At 39.9% G+C, this 22,676-nt stretch overlaps 3 protein-coding genes across 6 annotated transcripts; 2 read left to right on the forward strand and 1 right to left on the reverse strand.

Annotated features, from left to right (window-relative positions):
- Window positions 1-13,211: 13,211 nt before the first annotated feature.
- LOC108598754 (syntaxin-7) lies at window positions 13,212-15,029 on the reverse strand. The gene is made up of 6 exons (XM_017985489.2): window positions 14,869-15,029; window positions 14,511-14,690; window positions 14,369-14,438; window positions 14,149-14,293; window positions 13,658-14,077; window positions 13,212-13,600 (listed from the first exon to the last, which is right to left on the reverse strand). The coding sequence occupies exons 2-6, from the start codon at window positions 14,629-14,631 to the stop codon at window positions 13,505-13,507; spliced, it is 852 nt and encodes a 283-aa protein (XP_017840978.1). The 5' UTR covers window positions 14,632-14,690; window positions 14,869-15,029; the 3' UTR covers window positions 13,212-13,504.
- Window positions 15,030-16,181: 1,152 nt separating this feature from the next.
- On the forward strand, window positions 16,182-17,952 carry LOC108598075 (alkaline phosphatase, tissue-nonspecific isozyme). The gene is made up of 5 exons (XM_017984688.1): window positions 16,182-16,185; window positions 16,261-16,520; window positions 16,645-16,996; window positions 17,054-17,752; window positions 17,822-17,952. The coding sequence occupies exons 1-5, from the start codon at window positions 16,182-16,184 to the stop codon at window positions 17,950-17,952; spliced, it is 1,446 nt and encodes a 481-aa protein (XP_017840177.1).
- Window positions 17,953-18,208: 256 nt separating this feature from the next.
- LOC108601127 (cleavage and polyadenylation specificity factor subunit CG7185) lies at window positions 18,209-22,576 on the forward strand. Of its 4 annotated transcripts, XR_001915213.1 has the most exons (8): window positions 18,209-18,511; window positions 18,650-19,348; window positions 20,380-20,526; window positions 20,873-21,336; window positions 21,399-21,698; window positions 21,754-21,819; window positions 21,885-22,183; window positions 22,249-22,576. XR_001915213.1 is itself a non-coding variant. In XM_017989048.1 (7 exons), the coding sequence occupies exons 1-7, from the start codon at window positions 18,443-18,445 to the stop codon at window positions 22,084-22,086; spliced, it is 1,947 nt and encodes a 648-aa protein (XP_017844537.1). In that variant the 5' UTR covers window positions 18,209-18,442; the 3' UTR covers window positions 22,087-22,575. The 4 variants fall into 4 exon arrangements, 3 of the variants coding, with proteins under 3 accessions (XP_017844537.1, XP_017844539.1, XP_017844538.1); XM_017989048.1 differs by having other exon boundaries at window positions 21,885-22,575; XM_017989049.1 differs by having other exon boundaries at window positions 18,211-18,511; window positions 21,888-22,575.
- Window positions 22,577-22,676: the final 100 nt, after the last annotated feature.

Here is a 22,676-nt window from a genome sequence, read left to right on the forward strand (position 1 = left end):
TTTCAAGCTTCATTAAAAAATAAAACGCACAAATACATTTGTATCTGTGTATCTGTAACTGTGTGTGTGTGTGTGTTGCTCTACAGCATTTATCCGGCGGATACATTTCAAATAAATAACAATAATAATAGCTAAAGCAGAATGCCAAAATAACATTGATAAATTACAATTACAATATTTGCATTTGGCATTTGGCAATTTTCATGACTTCCGTTTTAATAACAAATAAATCGCATAAGCCAAAGCATAATATTTGCACAATTAAAATTTCAAATAAATTTTTAGCAACAACAAAAATCAAAGCAATTACACACAGGCAGCAACAATAAAATAAAATAAATTAGCACAATCGTCAAAATAGACAAAAAATATATTGAGACAAAAACAAAACCAATAAATGAAATGGTTGGCTTTAAGCTAAGCGAACAAAAGAGAGGTAGAGAGGGGGGCAGGTAGTCAAATCGATTGTGCGTTGTGCAAAAATAAACAATAAAATTAGCGAAATTATGCAAAACGATAATAAACACATACATACAAAATCAATGAAGGCAATTGCGATGTATAAAAGCGCAACGAGGGGGCGGGGGGAGGGGCAGTTGTTAGCCTTAGCAGGTTTTCGGTTTTTGGCGGCAAAGCAAAAAAATTGGCTGGCAAAATAAATTAATCAACAAAAGTAGCGCAACGTGTGTGTAGACCCGAGTGCATTTAATAGAGAGTGAGCGAGAGAGAGAGAGAGAGATACACAGGCAGAGGGACAGAGTTGTAAACTGGAGGCAGCCATTTTCGATTTGCATTTTTGTGGGTCGCCTGGCAAAACTTTTTCATAATCTTTTGCCCAAGCAACAACAAGATTTTTTGCACCTTCTTTTTTTTTTTTGCTTCTAGCCAACTCGCTCGCACGCTTTGCGCTCGCTCACTCGCTCTTGCGCTCACGCACGCTCTCTCGCTCGCTCGGTCGCTCTCGCACTCACTCGCTCTCTGGCAGTCAGGCGCAGTTCACACCTTGACTAAAACCTTAGCACAAAGTATCTATTGTGCATAAATATTTATGTATCTAACTGGGGCGTGGGGGCGTGCCGCCAACAACAAAAGCAACAACACGCACACGCTTTATACATTTAAATGAACGCCAAAGCTTGCCAAATATTTTGTTGTCGTTGGCTCCGCCTACTAGCTGGCCCAAAAATGCCACGCAGCGACGCCAGCAGCAGCAGCAGCTGGCAGCGACGCCGGCTGCAGCAGCGCTAACAAATATACATACAATTGTATGAGAGAGAGAGCAGCTCTCTGCGTTTTGCTGTTGCTGCTTAGAGAATTTATGAAAATAACCACCTCAGCAGCGCAGCCAGCATTGCGACGCCGCGTCGCTGCCAGCAGAGCAAACCACAATCAACTCGTTCTCGCTGTCTGAGTTTGTTGTGTGCCACAGCCACAGCCATAGTTATAGTGGTTAGTCTAGTTTATCGCTGTTGTTGTTGTTGCTGCTGTTGCTGTTGTTGCTTGTATTATTATTGTTGTTGTCTTTGTTTTGACCAGTCGATGCTGCTGCTGCTACGGCCATTGCCCATTGACCAGTTTCACTCCGCCCGCTTGTTTATGGCCGCCAACAATTGCAGCACGCACAACAACAATTCAACCCATTACACCTTTCCCTTGCCATTCGCACTCCCACTCCCACTCCCGCTCCTCTCTGTGCCAACTGTCTGCTTTGCTGTTTGGCTAGCTTACCTGTCCTCACATATACACAGATACAACTGCAACATATATTCTAAAATACATACAAACGCGTCCTTTTGCTTTGCCGTCGCTACTTCACATACAATGGTAAGTTCTTCAGAGATATATCATATCCATTTAATATTTAATCTTTATGCGCCTTTTATTATTTACAAAATAATTACATTTAATTTACAGTGCGATTTAAGTGATTAAAATTAACCGAATTTCTTAAAAGCTATATTGTAGTATTGAATTTATAAGTTTAAAAAAAGTTATGTTAAAAATTGTGGGTAATCGACTTCATCTCGCTGAACTACAGCATTTGGCAGCTCAAGTTGCAACAATTTTATTGAGTCTTCAATTTTAATGCTTAATTTGTTGCATTTATTTTTTTCAATATTTAAACATTGGAGAAATCATTTTTATTCTTTATCAGTATTTTTTTATTAAAAATTCATTATATATTGAGTTTTTTAAGACTCACTGCCACTTAAGAATCATTTTAAAATAATATTTTTATGAGCAGCAGTTATAAATCTTTATTTTCGAAGAATACGACTGCAACGCTTTAATACTATATATAAAAGTCGATATCAAGCAGCAACTGCATATGAAAAATGCAATAAAAGTCATAAGGCAAAAAGCAATTGCGATTCTCCAATACGCCAGATCACAGCTGGCGCCCATTATAAACCTCAGACCACTGCAGGCCAAATAGCGCGTTGGGTATACACATATTGGAAAAGCGCGACAATGAAAATTTTAAACCAATTAAAACGGCTGCTGCTGCGAACTGCAAACAGCAAACTGCAACGTGGCGTATGCGTAATGAAAAGCAAATATTAATAAATCATATGTGACCAATCAATTTGATGCTGCGGGGGCAGCAAGCATTGCATGCTACGAACGCAGACAAATGCGCATGTGTGTGTGTGTGTGTGTAAGTTACACAGACGAGTGTGCCACACGACACAGAATCAATATTTAATTTATAATTAACTTTACAACATGAAAAACAAGCAAGCCAAGGCACAAGGCCTCGAGATTCCATAAGTATTTTCAGGCGCCGTGCGTTTATCTTTTTAGCACACAAAACGCGGCATAGGTACAACAACAACAAGAGCAAGAAGAGCAGAGCAGAGCAGCGAGGGCGAGCACACACTCTTGACATTTGGTTTTGGGGCGGATTTGTGGCGGCTTTAAACGTTTGCCACTATGGGCAATTAACGCGCCCATACGCAAACAGACGCCTGATCCTTTAGACAAACAGACAGCGGGCCAAACCAACCACAAAAAACAGCAACAGCAGCAGCAGCAGCCAAGCCAGAAAAGCAAAAAACACGCAGCGACGACATAAAGTCTGTTAGCCAGGGTAACTTTGCTCTAGTGTCTAGAGAGCGAAAGAGAGCGCAAACTTTTTTTGGGGGTGCTGCTAATTGAAAACCTCAATATTTGTCTATGCGAGCAACTTACAGTTCACACAGGGTGGTTGCTTGCTGTCCGCCATTTTCTAGCGACAAGTTCATAATGATGTTGGACGTTAGTAATGATCGTTGACAAATGTTTGCGAGCGGAAATGTTGCAAGTATAAGTGGCACACAATGAGAGAGAGAGAGAAAATCATCAGTTAGCAAAACAGGAAATGTTCAGGCTGGGAAATGAGTTTAAAGCAAGATGTCAAGGGCACTTTCTTTAGCTTCAAGTGCGGAAAATTAAAGAGTTGAAGTGCGATCGTAAAAAGAAAGGTTTTTCCCCAAAGGCAGTGTAAGTAAATAAAGAGAGCGAGAAGTGTGTTAACAACAAAAGAAAATATGTAAATTTGAAAAATTTCATGGCTTAATGAATTACAAAATAGCATAAAAAAGCTGCAAGAAATAAATTAAATATATAAGTAAAACAAATTACTATAAACCTTTATTATATTATGCATATTTCCTTAATTTCACGCTCATGTTAGCAGAATAATCATTATTTGCTCATACTTATCTATAAGTTAATGTCTTATAAATATTTTGAATACCTTATATGCTATTCATAAACGTTTTAAACTGCTGTGAATGAAATTCTTTATATCAATTGACATATCCCCAAGCCGCACACAATTCATTGCTTGTTTAAGTTAACACATTTGCCACTAATTCATATATCATACTATATGCATGTTAATCTAAACGTTGTGGCCATAAAGTGCAAACGTTCTGCACCTTTTTTTTTTGTTGTTTTGTTTTGTTTTTTAATGATCATTGCAGTTATGCGCTTGCCTGAGTTTTATGAAGCTGCGTGCACACCGTAGACGTTGCGTCGACAGTTTTTTCCCAGAAACAAAAACACAAGTCCCCCCGTTAACACACACACACACACATTTATAGATAGCTGAGGCAAATGTATAAAATACTCAGCACTTATTAGACTTTTTGATATACAAGCAGCAGCAGCAGCAGCAGCAGCGACGACGACAACGAGGCATTGTGACTAAGCAGCCAAGGCGCTAAAGGGGGGAATGGGGAGAGTGAGAATTTAAGGGTATGGCCTATGGTATGGCATAATGTTTGTATTATTGTTGGAAATAAACTCGGATTTTATACTGTTGGCATTAATGATTTTGTTCCCCTAAATTTGTTAATTACCAGCAAACAAATTTGTATATACAAACCATGCTTGAATATAATTTTATTTTATGCATTTTCTATAGAATTTTTGAGTGATTACAGCGCAAGAAGCTGGATATACTATATAAATATATATACAGCTAGTTCAAGTGGTTGTCAGCATATATAACTGCTAGCGGCATTAGTTTAAAAACAAAATGCAAAGTAAACAAAAGAGAGTCTGGTGGGGAGGGGGTATATATCAATTACATGTTAATGTCGAAAGATAATGCAATACGGCATGGACTACCGGAAAACCCCCAACACAAACAGCTAAGCAACAACAACAAACATGTAAAAGTGCCTGGAGACTGTAGAGACTGATGAGTAGCCCCCATAGTCGTCGTCTTTGGGGGCTGTCAGTCTCAAGTCAATCAAATCGTCGAGCTGAAAAGCTACAAATGCCTTATTGTCAAAACAAACGGCAACAATTAGTTTACCAAATTACATGAAAATATTTTTTAAATGCTTTACAAACAGGCCCAACATCCATCCGCTTACAGACATTTGACACATGTCCATGGAGCTTGTGGTCTTGAAATGTGCAAAGCCGCCGAGTCAGATCGCGAGCTGTCAGCATTGCATTTGGTTAGCCAAGCTATGTGGACCCCTCTTATGTGTTGGCCACTGCTATTTAGCAGCATGTTTAATTTCAAATATGTTCGGCATGATTTGGGATTTGTGTATATACATCGATTCATACAGGCAATCACCATGGGGAGTACTATATCTATCGTAAATTAACGGCGTTCTCCGTTCGATGCGCCGAGCGTAGCGCACATAAAATAAAGTTTTCGAGAAGCGTATAAAATTTATAGCGTTCGCTAACCAAGAAAATCTGACAGCGCACACCTTATGTCTTGTGATTGACAGGACCGCAGGGGCGTATAATGCGCATTGTTGTTGCAACAGTAGCAACAGTTGCTCTGGTTGTTGTTGCTGTTGCTGTTAATGCAATTCGCATTTTTCTATGCAATTTCACAGGCAATTGCTGGCAACAACACAATGGTTAAGCAGCTCACAGTCCGCTGCACTCTCTCCAGCTCTCACTCAGTCTCTCATGTGAGAAAATAGCTGCTTATTGTTTAGAAAAAAAAAGGAGCAGTTACTGTTACATTGCAGGCTCTGGCAGTTATTTAAGGTGCTTACATGGGTTTGCGCAACAATTTGTCTTGGTGGTGAGCTTAGGCGTTGCTCACTTCAAACCTGGTGGTCCAACCAACCCCTTTTTGCCAACCCACACACACACACACACACACATACACATACTAGTGCACTTAGCATAACAATGGCGTTGCGACTTCTACAGCAACGTGGGTTTATGGAAATTAGCCCAGCATACAGCCTGGAGCAAGTTTGAGCCTTTTGCCGCTGACTGTCTACGCTTGATAGCTCTATCTATGTGCGTCTGTGTGTGTGTGTGTATCTGTGTGTGAGTGAGCAAATTAATTCATTTATATGCAGAAAATTCAAACGCTTTGTTGCTGCCTTGCCATGTTACAATGTTATCAATTCGAGCCCAGCGGCAGCCTCAAGTCTGTACCTGGAGAGTCGACTCTACGCAATTTTTTGGCAGCTCCTTTTGTGGGTGTGTTGCTGGGAAATTAATTGATTTGGATGGGCAGCATATGACACAAGCACAAGCTGATTATAAGCACAACAAAAGGCTAGGATTAAAGCAAAGGCTGATTCCATAATGAATTCACTGCTACGCCTATTTCCTGACCGAAACCATGACCAAATATGCAGCCAAAACAAATACTTGAACAATTTTCAAATTCAAATACACCGTGTTTAAGTATTTCCGTAACGCTGAACCGGAATAAGTGTATGTTTGGCCAAAGAAAAGCGCGACAAATCATTTTTTATGCAATTTCAAGTGCATATTCAAATTACACAGCTCAAAATATATATGCGCGCTATTGAAATCGGACACGTATTTCCCCGACAACGCCCTTAGACCCAAAAAAAAAAAAAGAGAAAAGAGAACGACTGCAAGCCCGTGCTCAGCGCTCGTCTGTGTAATAAATATGAGACTCATTAGGAGCAGCATAAATAAATTGCAGCGTCAGTGCATGACCAACAATTAAGAGTCGAAGCAACTCCAGCTCCAAGTTGAGCACTGAGCACTGACTGACTGACATTGTTAGCAATGCAGATCGTGCTGTAATATGATCGAATGCGTCTAGCTAACTGTCGCCTCAACGTCTGGCAGTGCCCCGAGAGCCACTTGAGCCAAACGGGCGACAAATTTCCAAACGTTGATAAAATAGCATGACACTTGACTTTGCTGTTCACCAGCGACTAACTGGGCAAAAGGGCAGGCGGAGCGACTGGTTTTCAATGTTTATATGCCACTCATGCTCTAATTTAGTGCATGCAGATGTTGGGAATGCCGCTTGCCAGCTAAAAAAAAAAAAAAAAAAAACTGTGAATAAGAAAAAAATTCCATTGAATTTCTACAGAATTTACTCCCTAAGAAAAAAAGGTGCTCAAGTTGCTGCTGCTGCTGCTGTGAGAACTTTTGCACCTGTAACTACGAGCTGAGTCTATTATAAATGTAACCCCAAGGCTTGTTATGCATAAAAAACAATCAGGCATAAGATAGACTAGATACGCCATAGACTAGCCTTTGATTGAAGCGCAGCGCTTTTTTGATTTCACCTCCACATATGTGCACTGAAAGAAAAAGCCAGCGATTAATAGTAACTATAATAAGATAACCAATATTGCTTATGAACGATAGATTGATAATATATAAGAATAAACAATCAACGACTAGAGTTTAGCGTTGCGAGAGAAAGTAAAAGAGCTCTAAGCAAACTAAGAAAAGCGTCGCCAATCAGCGATCACGAGATAAGAACAGCTACAGCTCTGATTTGTCAACTGAACTTAACGAAGACAACGACCGAAGCTTACACATACAACGAAGCTTATCATGTGTGGCTTGTTTGACTAATCTGCAAAGGTGGCGACAAAAAACTTTGCATGATTAAATATTTCACTTTAATTGCAAATGGCCAATGACCAAATAATTCATATATCGAATAATAGAATTAATGACTGAAAATGATATATCCCAAATATATTCATACTGTCTTATTTCCAATATCAATCAGTTTAAACTTAATTTATGCGAACTTTCTCAGTGTATAACATGTGTGTGCTCCAAGCTCCAATGTTTTAGCCACCCCCTATAGCTTATCAATCGATTGCACAATTTTTCGCATTGTCGCGTGCGTTGGAAAAGCAACCGCAGGCTACTTGGCCGCGCCCGCTGTGTGTTCAAGCTTGGCCGCCAGCATGCATGCCAAATGAAGTTCTCCCCTAGCTGGTCAGCTTAATATTTACAAAGAAAATATTATTCGCCCATATGGGCGGACGAGTTGAGTTTTGTAATCCATAATTGCTTGGCAGCCACTTGGGCTGGCCGCTGCACACAAATCAAGCCAAAGTTTATTTAACAATTAAAGCACAAGCTATGCAATTGATAAATTGCCTGCAGAGAGAGAGTCTAAGCTCTAAATCACTTGCACTAATGCTAAAGCCAATGCATACACATATGAATCATGGCAGGCTAATGAATGTGTCTGTCACTAGCTGTCAACACCGCGTAGAGCACACGCCCTATGAAATGGAGCTGACTGACTGGCAGGGGGAAACAGGCAGCAGCTCTATATTTAATACAGCGTGACATTAATGTCAGTCACAATTAGTGGCAGCAGCATTGGCTAAGCTGAAGCTGCAACGCTAAGAAAAACAATCAAAAAACCATAAACGAGGCGCGCATGACAGGCCAAACAGCCCCCCCGGCCCCTTTTATTAACTAATAGCAGAAGCTGGCTGTTGTTACAGCTTTGGATTTGCTGCTCTTTTTGTTACAATTTTTTTTTTTTATTAGTCTCTATGGGTACGGGTGTTGTGAATTCTGTGAGCTTATAAAATCTTTTTATGAGCGATTGGTTATATCGGTCTTATCTCTGTACCTGCTCTAGTTTGCCTATGCACTTCGCATGATTAAATTACCTACAATTGAACTGCACTTGTGGCAGACGCATAAGCGAAGTGAAATATGGACATAAGAGCAGTGTGACGGTTGAGTCGGCTTGAGTTGTCTGCGGGCGCTGATCCGCGAAGTAGACCTAGCTAGCGACGATCTGGCCGCACGACGCTGGGATCAAGGGCATAATGATCAAGTTGTATTAGTATAGCACGCGGATGGCTTACGCGTGCATTAGCGTATTTAGTTCTATCTAAGCATCTTGTCTGGTCGTGGCATTATCAGATGTTTATAGACATAATTGTGTTGCTCGCTTTACTATGTCCAGGCGCTGACTGGCTGCTCGCGTGCGCAGCAGTCTCTAGGAGACAACTGCAATGGCATCTACGTACGCTTTGCTCGATTCTTTTTTATGTGTCTGCACTACTTTGAGTTGTGCCACGTCTCTTATTGGTCGTAATATGTGTTGTATATAATCGTAGGATGGTATATGCATATCGCGAATCTGCCAAGTATAGTGCTATGGCTTATTGACTGTGTTATTCTGACGGGTGCTTCTGTCGTCTCTACATATCTTGCATCCTAGATGTCTCGAATATAATAGCTATTTGTATTACCCTGTCGTCTTTAACGCTAGGATTGCAGATATATATCTCAAAAGACAGCATGCTCACAAGAAGCACCGCGTTGTTTGCTTGGGCGTATTTGTGTGTGGAAAAGTTTTTGCAGACGGTGGACGCGGTGTTGTCTTGTGTCTATGCGCGGCTGTCTATGCGGCTCGTTTTATGGTTTTTTGATTGTTTCGCGTTGTCTTAGGCGCTTGATCTCGGCAGCTTCAGTTAGCTGCTCGGAATTTAGCTGAGTCGATCCTATTTGTTTGTGTCTGACATTAATTGATACGGTGCTATAGTAACATTCGTAGGTAGGAGTTTGCCTGGTCTGTTGTGTACTTCGCTGCGTAGCTCAAGTCAGCATACCATGATATATAGAGGGCTGTTTGTCTAGCTAGTTCTACGAATAAGAATAAATTTTTTAAACTATAATTAAATTCGAAAACAAAAAATTTGCATTTAAAGCGGTGTTGATGCTAGTGAAGCAGTACAAGATAATTGCTTTTAGAACAGACTTTATGATTCCAATTATTGTGTGTTACATTGTTAATTGTGTGATTTGATAATAATTAGTATGATTGATGTTATTATTAATGTGAAGACTCTTATAAGAGACTCGTCCTGTTGAGCATGAGAGAGAAATTTTGCATTTGAGTAAGCTTGGCTAATCTGTTCTAAATATTTGGACTATTTTAGGCATTGATTAGGTTGATTGCTTTGCGCAGCGCGGACTTTCATCTGTTGTAGTCTCATTAGAAGTGCAATTCATCGTGGTGCGTTACTCAGCTCAGACCCTTCAGCTAATACTCGTGGGGCAGCCGCCAGGCTTGGCGGTTTAGTATTTTGCGCTCTCTGTAACATAGTCAATTATAGCGTTTGACCATGTAGGTGAGAACTTCATTTGGATGAATGATAGCGCGCGGCAGCGGTGTTGGTATGCGGGATGATCGGGCAGGAGTCAAAGCGCGCGGGCTCATGAGAGGTTGCTTCAGCCGGTCTTGCCATATTTCGCGCAGATCATTCTGTCGAAATGTGCGCGAGACACTTTGAATTGTTGAATCACAGTGGTTGATTAAGCTGGCGGTGGCGCTCGCGCGTAAACAGTATTGTGGCTTCGCGCAACCACTCGTTATACCTGAGAAAGTATAGCAGTACGGTTAGTTTAAGCTGATTAGATATTGAAAATAGGGACAGGTGGCAATGAAACTTTATATATTTCGTGGATATTTTTAATCTTTTTCGTTACGGATTGATTTCTTAATACATCTATAGTTTGTCAAGATAGTATGATATAATACTATACGTGATTTAATTATCAAGTTATGTGAGACGTGTCTTGTTGTACGAGATGTGTGCGGCAATTTGTGTACTTATTAACAGAAGTGGTCGCAAGTTTTAATATGTGTGCCTATTTGTCTCTTGTCTGTTCTTCAGTTCAAACTTTTAGATTGATGTAGGTTAAACCGAAGACGGGTCACAATTTGATATAGCTTTTTGATGCTAGGTTAAAGTTGTGATCGTACAGTCCACTTGGTCGTATCGTCCATTCGCTCATAGCTCTCCACCGCCTGAAACTTCAGGCCCTGTGCCGGTTTCTTTATCTTCCGTACGCTCGTCCATGATTGGCGAGATCTTCATTGTTATCGACGTTCTTTTCTGATGGTATGATATAGAAGCTCTAATTTCATATTATGGTACGTGCTACGCAGTCTAACTTTTGTCCGATATAGATATAGTCTTATTTTACTATGCTGATAGAGTCATTTAGTAGTTAAAGTTCTATCGTTCGTATTAGAGATAGTTAATATAGGTTATTAAGAATAACGGCAACAACAATGCTGCTAAATTTTATTCAATTATACGATTAACATAAATTATAGGTCGTTGAGATATTATGTATCTTTCACAGTAGGTTACATTAATGTAGAATGACACGCAGGTGATGATCAATGAGCGCTGGGGCCATGCATACTGGCGTGATCAAGAAGGGCTAGGTGTATGAGGCGTGGATATATTTGAGAGTAGTCGTGTATAGATCTCGTATATAGACTTATATTATGGTGTTAATATCTTGAAGCTTGGGAGATGTACATTATAAATTGAGCTCTCTCAGCGGTGCGTTGTTAATGCTAGGTGTTAGACATATGTTGTCCGTTGCTGCTGGCCTGCTTTGGCAGGTTTTGAGGCAGCCCTAAGAGACGATGTGATTGAAACCTGTTGTGTGTTATTGAGAGTATGTGAATTATGTAGAAAATTGTTGCAGGGAGGATTTATTTTTCTTCTCGCAATCGCACATGCGCTTCTAATTTTCCTCCTTTATTTTCAGTCTAGATTGGCCAAGCGAGTGTATGTCCCATATGGCTTATGTCACGGTAATGAATCTAATCGCGTCTTGTCAGTGTTGATGCCAATGCGGGCGACATTTTTAAGAGATTTGTATTCCATTCACTGCATTGTCTGTCGTACTGAATGCAAGTCAAAACATAAGTTGGGAAAAGACGCACACTGCTCACTGCTGTAGGCTGGATTTATTTAGACAAAATGACTTTGCAAATGAGATTCTTGCCCAGTTAGCCAGCCAGCCAGCAAGACAGCTCAACTGTAAATATTATTATGGGCTCTGTTCCTATGCAAACAGCTCATAGATCACACAGCCAGCCAACCAGCCAGCCAGCCAGCAAAGCAGGCAATCGGACATGCCACTATTTGGACTACCTGCTGTGCGGCGAGGTGTGCATCGTTTGCCTAATGTCCAACACCTTCTGTGCACTTGAAGCCGTCGGGCGACGTGACCTGTAGCCAAGACACTGGATTTTGTCCACAACACACAAAATTATGATGAATGGAAGCAATGCAAGTGTCATATGTACGGAGTACGATAATCGATGTGATTAGGCCGTGTCATAAACTGTAACCCTCTTCCCCCAATCGACGACCAATCAATAATTTAATTCGAAAACCGAGAGCAGCAGTAAGAAAAAAAAACTCGGTGACGTATTTAGACAGCCACTGACAGTCAAGCAGGCACAAGAAAAACATGAAATTAAAGCAGCTTCACAGCATGTCGAAGTGTAAATACCCTACGTAAGTTGCCCATTTGGCAGTAGATGCTACTGATAAAATATTCTACTGTTATCGTTGTTCCTAGACAGTCAATTATGTGTCTAAAGTTATTTTTTACATATTATTTCTGTAAAAGTTTTTAAAGTCAAACTGTAATTTGATTTGTTTATTTCTTTGACTACCACATAATTTTTTTATATTCTTTGTTATCATGCGAAATACTTTAAAATATTATTTATTATAATCTATTATATTTTTACAAACTATTTAAAAAATTCCAACATAGCCCCATTAAAAAAGTGTGCACATAAAACTTGTCTTGATTTTTAAAAATAGCTTCATGACTTGGCAAAATGCGTTGTGGTTGCCCCAAGTCGATAGAGAAGGAAATGAGCTGCACTTAAATGCATGCGAGAAAACCACTCGATGCCAACAAGTGGATAAGAAGCCACCAACACGACACAAACGATGCCCAAACGAACTATCAATGTCAGTGAATTGGCAAAAAATTTAAACTCAATTTGTATGCAGGCACAGAGTCCAAGCGAGGAAACCCTTTACTTGACACACCTCAACCACGGCTGGCGGTTCAAGTGGATATACACACACACACACTACAAATATATATATATATATATTATATAGCGAGAAAGAGATCTCGTCTGCAGCATTGCATTAATGTGTAAGTTGAACACCCAGGCGTGCTCCAGCCTTAGGCTAAGCCGTTCAAGCATGCGTTCCATCGGTGGACAACGTATCTTAATGATCGTTAAGGCAAGCTGATGACGCGACCAACGGCCATGAGCTGGCACATTTTAAATACTTATCGAATTTGGTGTTGAGCTTCAGTCCATTCATTGATTCATTCATTTGGTGCTGTTTGCCACGAAATGAGGTGCTTGAGTTGTTTTTTATAAAAGGATTTTGAACTGCATTATTACAGATTTTTTTTTTAATAATTTTGTATATTTATTATCGTATATGCTTTTATGCCTTGCTCTTAAACTTAAATACATTACAAAGTTCTAGCAAATGAGTTAGTTTTGGGGGAAAGTATTAATTTTTGCAGCCAACGAATTTGAGAATCCATATAATACAATACAAAGTGCACTATGATTAAAATATAATATAATATAAGTAGTATATTAAATAAAGCATAACTTGTTAGAAAATAAGTATATATATATATATATATGTATATAACATTTTGCATGTGGGTGTGTGTATGGGTGCCAACGCATTTCAACTGAGCTTTAAATACTTTTCGATACTTGCAACTTGGTTTCCTTACACTTTCTCGTTTAAGCCAATTAGATTTTTGTTTTTGGAAGTTAAGTTTTAATTTGAAAGCCACAAATGCGTCTACATTTTAGTTAAGGTTGACCTGCAGGCGACAACACTTGTCTTTTTAAAACAATTTACTAGTTTGGTTTTCTCAAGTTTCTCATCCTCTTGCCCAACGCTTAGTTCTTAAATTGAAACACCAATATTAAGATGATGGCCAAGAGTACAGCACTCAGTATTCCAATCAGTATGAGTTTCTTCTTGCGCACCTTGTTCTGCAATTAGAATTCAATATAAGTTAAAAATGACAGCAGATAATTGCAGTTAAATACCCTGTAAGAGCTAGCCTTGCGTAAGTTCTCTGTGCCTTGTGAGACAAAAATGCTTGTTTGCTCCACCTGTGACTCAATGGAGTCCACAGTCACACCCTGCTCATAGACCATAGCACCCAGATTCTTATAGATCTCATTGACGCCCACTATGTTGTTTTCCAATTCGCGTATGGCTCGCTCTTGCTCCTCTAGCGCCTGTAGATCAACTTCTTCCTGCATTTGTGATTGCACCTGCTGTTGCTGCTGCTGATTTGATTTGCGATTGAAAAAATTGTCCTCGAAAAAGGAACCACTGTCATTGCTGCTGCCATTAGCACTGCTATTGCGTGTCGAGCCTGGCGGATGTGCAATGCTGTAGTTTTGCGCGCGTGCCTGATGTAACGCACTCCTTTCAATGTCCGCCGTTTTGCGTTGGACGGCCTACAAAACAAATAAACAGTTAGGTATGACTAATAACGAACTTTGCTTATCGCTATAATTGATAAACATACTTGAAAAGCGGTCAGTGCCGCTGTGAACTCATCCACCAAACGATCGCGTTGAATTTTCAAATGTCGCTCCTTGCACTTATCCACCTCCTTCAGCTGACCGTTTGTATCCGTCACCAGCTGCTTGGTGTAAGTCATCAACTGGTGACTGTATGATCCGTACATAGTTATGCATAAGTTTAAGCAAATTAAGTATACAACGCATATTGCAAAGCATGCTTACAGTTTCTTTTTCAGCTCTGGCGAATCTTGTGGCGTGTTCAACTGATTGACCATACGCTGCATAGTGGACACTGTGTAACGTTTGGTAGAATGGGCGCTGATTAGTCATAGTTTTATAACGCATGTCTTTTGTTGCTACTCACCATTTTGTTGTACTTTTTCAATGCTGGTTGCGATTATCTGTGCCAATCTTTGAAAGTCAATCTCACTAAGCCCACCGCCCCCTCCGCCGCTGAGGCCATTCTCCATATGCTGCAGGTCCATGCTTTCGTAGGCAGACACCTTGCTGACGTATTTTTCAATGTCGCACAATAGTTGTTTGGCTAATTTATACAAGTTATACTTAAGTCAGCTAAGTGGAACTGGGTTTTGCAATTATATCATGTTATGCGTTCTAACAATGACGGTGTCTACTTTTACTTATGCAGAAGTTTGTGTGTGTTTGTTTTTTGTTTCTGCTTTGTCTGCCACTTGCAATTCTTAATTTTTCTCATCACCCACCTGGTTTATTATTTTTTTTATGCTTGGCGACCTTTGTTATCAAACCTTTATATAGCGCATGCCAAATGAACACTAGTACTTGTACATACAACGAATATTAACAAACAATTAGACGAATTATATTGCGAACTGTGAATTTTTAGCAGAGTTGTGTTGTTTTTGTTGCTCTACATGTTTTGTGAGTAGTTGGCAACAATGTCGATGTATGGAAATAGAATCGATACATCGGGTAGAAAAATGCAGTACTGTGTAATTAATTAAGCAGTTACCAACACTGTAATATTATAATTTAAAAGAAATATATACGAAAGTGGCACAGGTATATAATTCAATTAAATATTTCATCTATGTAAATAATAATATATCTCAATTAGTTTTGAATATTATATTTAAATATTATACATAAGCCTTGGAATATAACTAAAGATGCTAAAAAAAATCATAATCCCAGCTATACTTGCAATCGCAGCTTACGTTTTCAAATATGCTATCACACACATGCATATTTCTAGACTAATAATAATAAAAAACCAATTAAACTAAGCTCCATGCATATCTAATAATGCTCAGAATGTAAAAGTTCAGTGTGATTTTAATTTATACAGCTTTGATGTCTTTTATCTTCTTGTGTATGTTTCCTTAATATTCTAATCCTCAATAAAAACAGTGGGCATTCTTTCTATTTATTATTCAACTTTCTTTGACGATGCTGCAGTAAAAGATTTAGCGTCGTGGCTTAACTTATCAAAGGTCTCCATCAAGTAAATGCATATTAATTAGAAATACTGAGGCGATGCAGGTAGAAAAACACATACTATAGGATGTATTGTATTAGCTAACAAGACCGGTATTTCGTTTCAAAGCTAATATTAATTTACCGTATGTTCTATACCAAATAAATTATTTAAATTCTTTTTATTTTTGAAAGTATAAATAAGCTTGTGTTCCTTCTTTTCTGGTTAGTCAGTTTCCGTAGTCATTGTGGCTCGGGTCTCCGAAAGTTATTCATCTTAGTTCATCAAAATTCGGCAGACTTGTTGACGATGCGTGCTTTTTGGTTAACGCTCTTCATTCAAATAACTTTAGGCTTTTGTCAATACATATATGGGCCAGGTGCGTGACAACTAACGGTGCTTATATGAACAGTATAACAGTGAGAGTGCAAAGCATCGAGAGTAGAATATATAAACAAATTAAATAAAAAGAAAGGCAAAAGAATGCTTTTGTTAATTTATTTTATATCTTTTCTATACATACATTTATTGAAAAGTTTCAAATTTTAAATATAGAAATTAAGCTTATATACAATTTTAATGGGTGTGTAAAACTAGACGTATTAATTAGTCTAATAAAGTGCTAATTGAATCTCATGTGTGAACTTCATTTATTCAGATCCCAGCTGGAATGTCAAAAACAAAGATACACTAAAGAAAAAGGAATTTTGGTACCAAGATGCGTATTCGGAAGTCACTAGGAAACTCCTGGTAGAGCGAAATTATTTTTTGGCCAAGAATATTATATTTTTCATAGGCGATGGTATGAGCGTGCCCACGGTTACGGCTGGACGCATCTATGAAGGTCAGCTTAAAGGCATTATAGGTGAACGCAATCGTCTGGAGTTTGAGAAATTTGAGCATGTGGGATTGTCTAAGGTTTGTAATGATTTTAATTTTTAAATCGAAAATTATTTTTGTCTTTTTTTTACTAGTTTTTCTTTTCACACACACATCACAATCTATTATATTTTTAATTTATTTTCTTTGTATACATTTGCAGACATACTGCGCGGACAGACAAGTAGCAGATTCGGCGTGCACGGCGTCTGCTTATTTATGTGGCGCAAAGGCAAACTACAGGACTATTGGTGTTTCGGCGGATGTGAAGCTGGATGACTGTGCTGCTGCAAAAAAGCCAAGCAATCAATTGTCGTCCATAGCGGAGTGGGCCCTGCGCGCACATAAGTCCGCTGGACTTGTTACAACGACACGTGTCACCCACGCTTCTCCTTCTGGTCTGTATGCGCACACCTCAAATCGGGACTTTGAAAGCGATTTCGATGTAAAGGATTTGGGTCAAAATCCTGCCAACTGCCCAGATATTGCTGATCAATTAGTTACTGGCGAGGTGGGTAAGCGTCTGAGAGTTGTACTGGGCGGTGGCACCTCCAAATTTCTACCCAACACAGTCACAGACAAATATGGCAAGAAAGGCCAACGCTTGGATGGACGAAATCTAATCGATGAGTGGAAGAAAAACAAACGTGGTAGAGTCCATACAGTATTCGACCGCACTGAGCTTTCTAAGATCAATCCGAGCCGTACAGACTATTTGCTTGGTTTGTTCAATTCTTCGCACTTGGCCTATAATTTAGATGATAGCATAGACACACCAAGTCTTTCGGAAATGACTGCGGCGGCCATTAAAGTATTGTCCAACGATCCTGCGGGTTACTTTTTGTTTGTAGAAGGCGGACGCATTGATCATGCTCATCACGAGACAAAAGCTAAAAAAGCATTGGATGAAACTGCACAATTTTCAGCAGCTGTTAAGAGAGCGCTCCAAATGACAAATCCCTGGGAAACTCTTATTGTAGTCAGTGCGGATCATGGTCATACAATGACTATAAATGGCTACCCTGATATAAACAATAGCATAACTGGCCTTAACTCTGAATTGAGTGATAAGGATAATAAACCCTTTGCAACATTATCTTATGCTAATGGCGCGGATTTCGAAAAGTTTTTTACAACAAATGCTGATGGAAAAGTAGAGCGTGTTGATCTCACAAATGCTAATATAGGCCATAAGGATACAATCTATCCACATGGCGTTCCCATGGCTGAAGAAACTCATGGCGGCGGCGATGTTGCTGTTTATGCTAATGGTAAGTTTTTGGTTCATTTATTATTGTGTACTATGGAAATGCTATTCCTTTATATTTTTGTCTTTATAGGTCCGTGGGCACATTTATTCACTGGCGTTTATGAGCAAAGCACTTTGCCCCATCTAATGGCATATGCCTCATGCATTGGGCCTGGCACAACTTATTGTAGTCTACGCCCCAGGAACCCTTATCTGCACTAGATGCTGCTTATAATATCATATAAGAAATACACAATTACATTTTAATATAAAAATAATAAAATGATTTAATTTGTTTTAAATTGGCGCAAATACTAAACAGTGTTGGTAAGCACAGTGGATAAGCAGTGATGTAAGTCGCTGCGGCAAGAATTCTTTACTTCGGTTTATATGGTCACACTACGCACCTCCGCCATTTTTAGCTGAAAATTTTTTCGCGAAGCCGAAAAAAGCGGTATTGTTTATAATGTAAATAAAATATATGTGAATATTGCATATTAATAATCGGAAATATTAAAGCTAATTGCCAAACTTGGGCAACTGCTTACATTTGTACTTTCGCCGCGCATGCCGGTGGCTCGCTTGACCGACTAATCGAGCGGCTTCTGTGATTGTGTGTGTAAAAGTGTAAAAAAAAGAAAAGTGTGCACCGCACAGTTAAAAATCGCGTGTGTTTATAAGTTATAGTAATTCAAGTTTAGCTCACGCAACCATGGCTGACGGCGTGGTGCTTGACTTGTATGCTGAAGATTTGGACAAGGACTTTACCGGGCAAGTTCAGGTAAGAGCGCTAGGCACATTTTTTATTCATATGCGTGTGTGTGTACACTCGTATATGTATATGTATACATGTGTGTATGCATGAATACATAAGAAATTGGTAGCAGTTTAACGATTTATTTTTTACAATGTTCAAAAGGATGAATTTGGTGGTGATGGCGTCGATTTGTATGATGACATTGGTGGGCCCACCGAGCCAATAGCTGCAGGCGGCGGCGGCGGTGGTGGCACGCCTACGGGCGATAATAATTCTGGACCAGGCTCTATAGATGGCTCGAGTGGCGTGGGACCCAATGGAGTTTACCATCAGGGCAGTGGTAACCAAACTCCAACAATGAACCGACGCTATCAACTATATGTAGGCAATTTGACCTGGTGGACCACCGACCAAGATATCTCCAACGCCTTGCGCGACATTGGAGTCAATGATCTACAGGAAGTCAAGTTCTTTGAAAATCGTGCAAATGGTCAATCCAAAGGTTTCAGCGTTATATCACTTGGTTCAGAGCCAAGTTTACGCACAGTGCTTGATCAATTACCCAAGAAGGAGCTGCATGGCCAGACCGTAGTGGTCACCTATCCAAGCAAGCAGGCGCTCACTCAATTTGAAAGTCTGCAAAAAACGCGTCCAGTGCCGCCACCGCAGCAAAATGGTCCTCCACGCGGTCCAGCACCACCCAATATGGGCGGTCCAATGCAACCGCATCCGGGCGTTCCGCAAGGTGGGCCGCCAGGTCATGCACCACGCATGAATCCCAACATGCCGCAAGGTCAATACCGACCCCACATGTCGCAAGTTCCGCAAGTTGGACAAAACTCTGGTCCACCGCGTATGCAGGTAAGCCTTTTGATTTATAATTTGTATTTATTTTCTTAAGTTTGATTACCATGCTCCAATTACCCTTTGACTCCCAAAGAGCCTAACAAAGAGTTCTTACAGTTTGGCTCCCAAAATTAACAACGCCATTCACATTTATTATTTTTTAACTATATTTCTTTCATTGAAATTGTTCTGAATGCAAAATTTCAATATCACGCAAGTCGAATATATGTTCGCATTCATTTAAGAATTAAAATGTTTGTTAAACGATCGTATAATTAAAAGAACAACAACCATAGTTTAATAAAAAACAAAAAGACTGATGGTAACTTAAAAGAAAATTAAGCTTTAAAATTGTATAAAAAATTATACTTTAGCATAGACATATGTATATAATTAACTTCATTAATTATGTAGTAAAAAACATATAAGGCATGACTTCAACCGAGAGTTTGAAATAAATCGATAAAGTCTTGTCAATATAGTCAAAGAAATGATTAAGAAGAAAAAATTAAGAGATTTTGTATACTACCAAAGACTATAGTCGTTGATACTACTTACTGATGTGATGCTAATTATATTCGACTCTAAGGCTGTTTATTTATTTTGTTTTTCTATTTAAGTAAAATATTATGTTTTGGTTTGATTAAAGTAATTTCAGAGCAATTTTCTTATGTTTTATTGAATTATAGTTTATAAATATATTTTTGTTGACATATATCTTATCTATCCGGAATCGTAATTTAGTAAAATTTTAGATCAATCTTACTTAATAGCAGCTCTAGGCTATAATTATAGTTTATGATTTATAATTTTGTAAATGTTTTGCGTATGTTCCTATCTACTATTCATGTATCTAATATGTACTACCTATCTATAAAATATGATATTAAAATACATATATTTATATATAAAACATGTTTATGTATTACGATTTGTATTTATATTCTATTCCATGTGTTTTTGACAACGCTTACGCACACATCTACCCACAACAACAACTACTACTACTACTACAACAACAATAATACAATACGTAAATTTATTAGCCGCCAATGCATCAACAGGGCGGCCCAATGGGCAACCAACAGCCGCCACCCAGGTATCCGCCAGCGCAAGGGCAATGGCCAGCTCAACGTCCAGGTGGGCCCCGACCGGGTCCACCAAACGGACCTATGCAGCATCGACCACCAATGGTAACAAATCCCTAAAAACAAAATCAAATGCAAACCCAAATATACCATTATATTTATATAATGTCTTGCAAGATGTCTATATCTATTTTATAATAATACAGTAGACAAAACTGATTCGAAACTAACCTACTTAAGTTAATTTAGTGTACGGCATTAGAAGTTCACATAAATTGTATTCAGAACATTTATATAACTATACATTGTAACTATAACCGCCACACCCACAAATCATGCAGAGGCTTGAAACCTAATGTACACTCACGATAACTAGCAATGTCAATCTCTAACCAAATGTATCCATGCATGCCCATCACTAAATCTTGTATTCGCTGCTTTGCTTTTGCAGTTCCAGGGTCCCATGGGCATGCCAGTGCGAGGCCCTGGCCCGGGGCCTGATTGGAGACGGCCGCCAATGCATGGCGGTTTTCCGCCTCAAGGGCCACCACATATGCAGGGTCCCCCACGACCACAAATGGGACCTGGACCGCCGCCTGGCTCAGCCGGGCCACATGGCGCTCCTGCACCACACGTGAACCCAGCGTTCTTCAATCAACAAGGAGCACCGCCGCCGCATCCGGGAATGGGTGGACCTCCACATGGACAACCAGGACCGCAGCCAGGCATGAATATGCCGCCACAGCACGGACCGCCACCACACTTTGCCCAGCAAGGTGGGCCACGTAATCCTTGGCCAGGACCACCTCAAGGCAAGCCACCAGGCTCTTTCCCCGATCCATCTGGGTTAACGGAAGTGGAGTTCGAAGAGGTCATGAGCAGAAATCGCACCGTCAGCAGTTCTGCCATAGCCAGGTAAACAACTTTCACGAACTTACTTCTGAATTAGTTCTTACTATGAACATTATTTCCCACAGAGCTGTTTCGGATGCTGCAACTGGCGAATACTCCAGCGCCATTGAGACGCTGGTCACTGCCATTTCACTCATCAAGCAATCTAAAGTTGCGCATGATGAACGCTGCAAGATTTTAATAAGCTCGCTGCAGGACACGCTTCATGGCATTGAAGCCAAGAGCTACAATCGACGAGAACGTTCACGCTCGAGGGATCGCTCTCATCGCAGTCGACAACGTCGTGAGCGCTCGACTTCACGCTATCGCGAGAGATCACGCGAGCGAGAGCGCGATCGAGATCGTGAGCGTGAACGCGATGGAGGGTAAGTTTCCATTTAGTATAAACCAAACTGTATTACTTGAATTTCACTTCAACAGCTACAGAGAACGTTCGCGCAGCAGAGACCGCGAGCGCCAAGCTCAGGATCACTACAGAGATGACAGGTATTTGAAGCAGAATGCACATAATTTAAAGAACTTTTAAAGATGTATGATTGGTGTTGTTCCAGCAGCAGTCGTTCAGCACGTCCACGTAAATCTCCAGAGCCAGTTGTAGCAGAGGCTGCTGAGGCACCGTCGTCGAAGCGGTACTACGAGGAGCGAGAGCGTTATCGTTCATCGGATCGTGAGCGACGCGATAGAGACAGGGATCGTGAGCGTGAGCGCGAACGCGATAGAGATCGACGTGAAGAGCATCGCTCCAGGCATTGACTGCTACACAAGCAAGAGTAACAAAAGCAACACAAAACACACTTTACATACTTAAAACTACTAAACACACACACACTCTCTTAACACAAATGATGCAGTAAGCTGAAGAGCAGCCACAAGTTTAACAAATATTGATTTGTATCTAACATTACCAATACGTAGGATATGAATATGGCATAACATAGTTTCTCCTAGACGTACTAAAGTAAGCCGAAATGTTGACAACAAAATCCTCTACAATCTACAATACAACAATATACAACACAATCGAATGACGGACTTGCAGCTAACCAGTCAATCATTAAGCGACATGCTGTCTTCTGGGACACACACTTAACCACATGACCACACATCTGGACTTGAATAAGCATTGGCTGCAGCAAGCTTCCAGTCAGCAGCAGTAAACAGCAATCAACGCCAACATCAACTTAGCCGTCTACACAGCAGAATTTCAATATTATTGTACTTTAATATTTCGGTTTATTTAATAAAACATATATATATATGAAAAACAAAAACAAACAAAAAATTAAAACAATTATATTGTGCGAAAAAAAGCAATACTCAAACAATGCTGCGTTGTGTGTGTC

Source organism: Drosophila busckii, chromosome 3L, assembly GCF_011750605.1.
Source record: "Drosophila busckii strain San Diego stock center, stock number 13000-0081.31 chromosome 3L, ASM1175060v1, whole genome shotgun sequence".
Taxonomy (NCBI): domain Eukaryota; kingdom Metazoa; phylum Arthropoda; class Insecta; order Diptera; family Drosophilidae; genus Drosophila; species Drosophila busckii.

Coding starts and splice junctions, on each gene's coding strand:
- LOC108598754 (XM_017985489.2), bottom strand. CDS start 14,631: ATGGACCTGCAGCATATGGAGAATGGCCTCAGCGGCGGAGGGGGCGGT. Junction 14,439..14,510: donor TGAAAAAGTACAACAAAATG/GTGAGTAGCAAC, acceptor AACGTTACACAG/TGTCCACTATGCAGCGTATG. Junction 13,601..13,657: donor GCAAGGCTAGCTCTTACAGG/GTATTTAACTGC, acceptor TTCTAATTGCAG/AACAAGGTGCGCAAGAAGAA.
- LOC108598075 (XM_017984688.1), top strand. Junction 16,997..17,053: donor ATTAGTTACTGGCGAGGTGG/GTAAGCGTCTGA, acceptor TACCCAACACAG/TCACAGACAAATATGGCAAG. Junction 17,753..17,821: donor TGTTGCTGTTTATGCTAATG/GTAAGTTTTTGG, acceptor TTGTCTTTATAG/GTCCGTGGGCACATTTATTC.
- LOC108601127 (XM_017989048.1), top strand. CDS start 18,443: ATGGCTGACGGCGTGGTGCTTGACTTGTATGCTGAAGATTTGGACAAG. Junction 18,512..18,649: donor ACTTTACCGGGCAAGTTCAG/GTAAGAGCGCTA, acceptor AATGTTCAAAAG/GATGAATTTGGTGGTGATGG. Junction 21,699..21,753: donor GAGCGTGAACGCGATGGAGG/GTAAGTTTCCAT, acceptor TCACTTCAACAG/CTACAGAGAACGTTCGCGCA.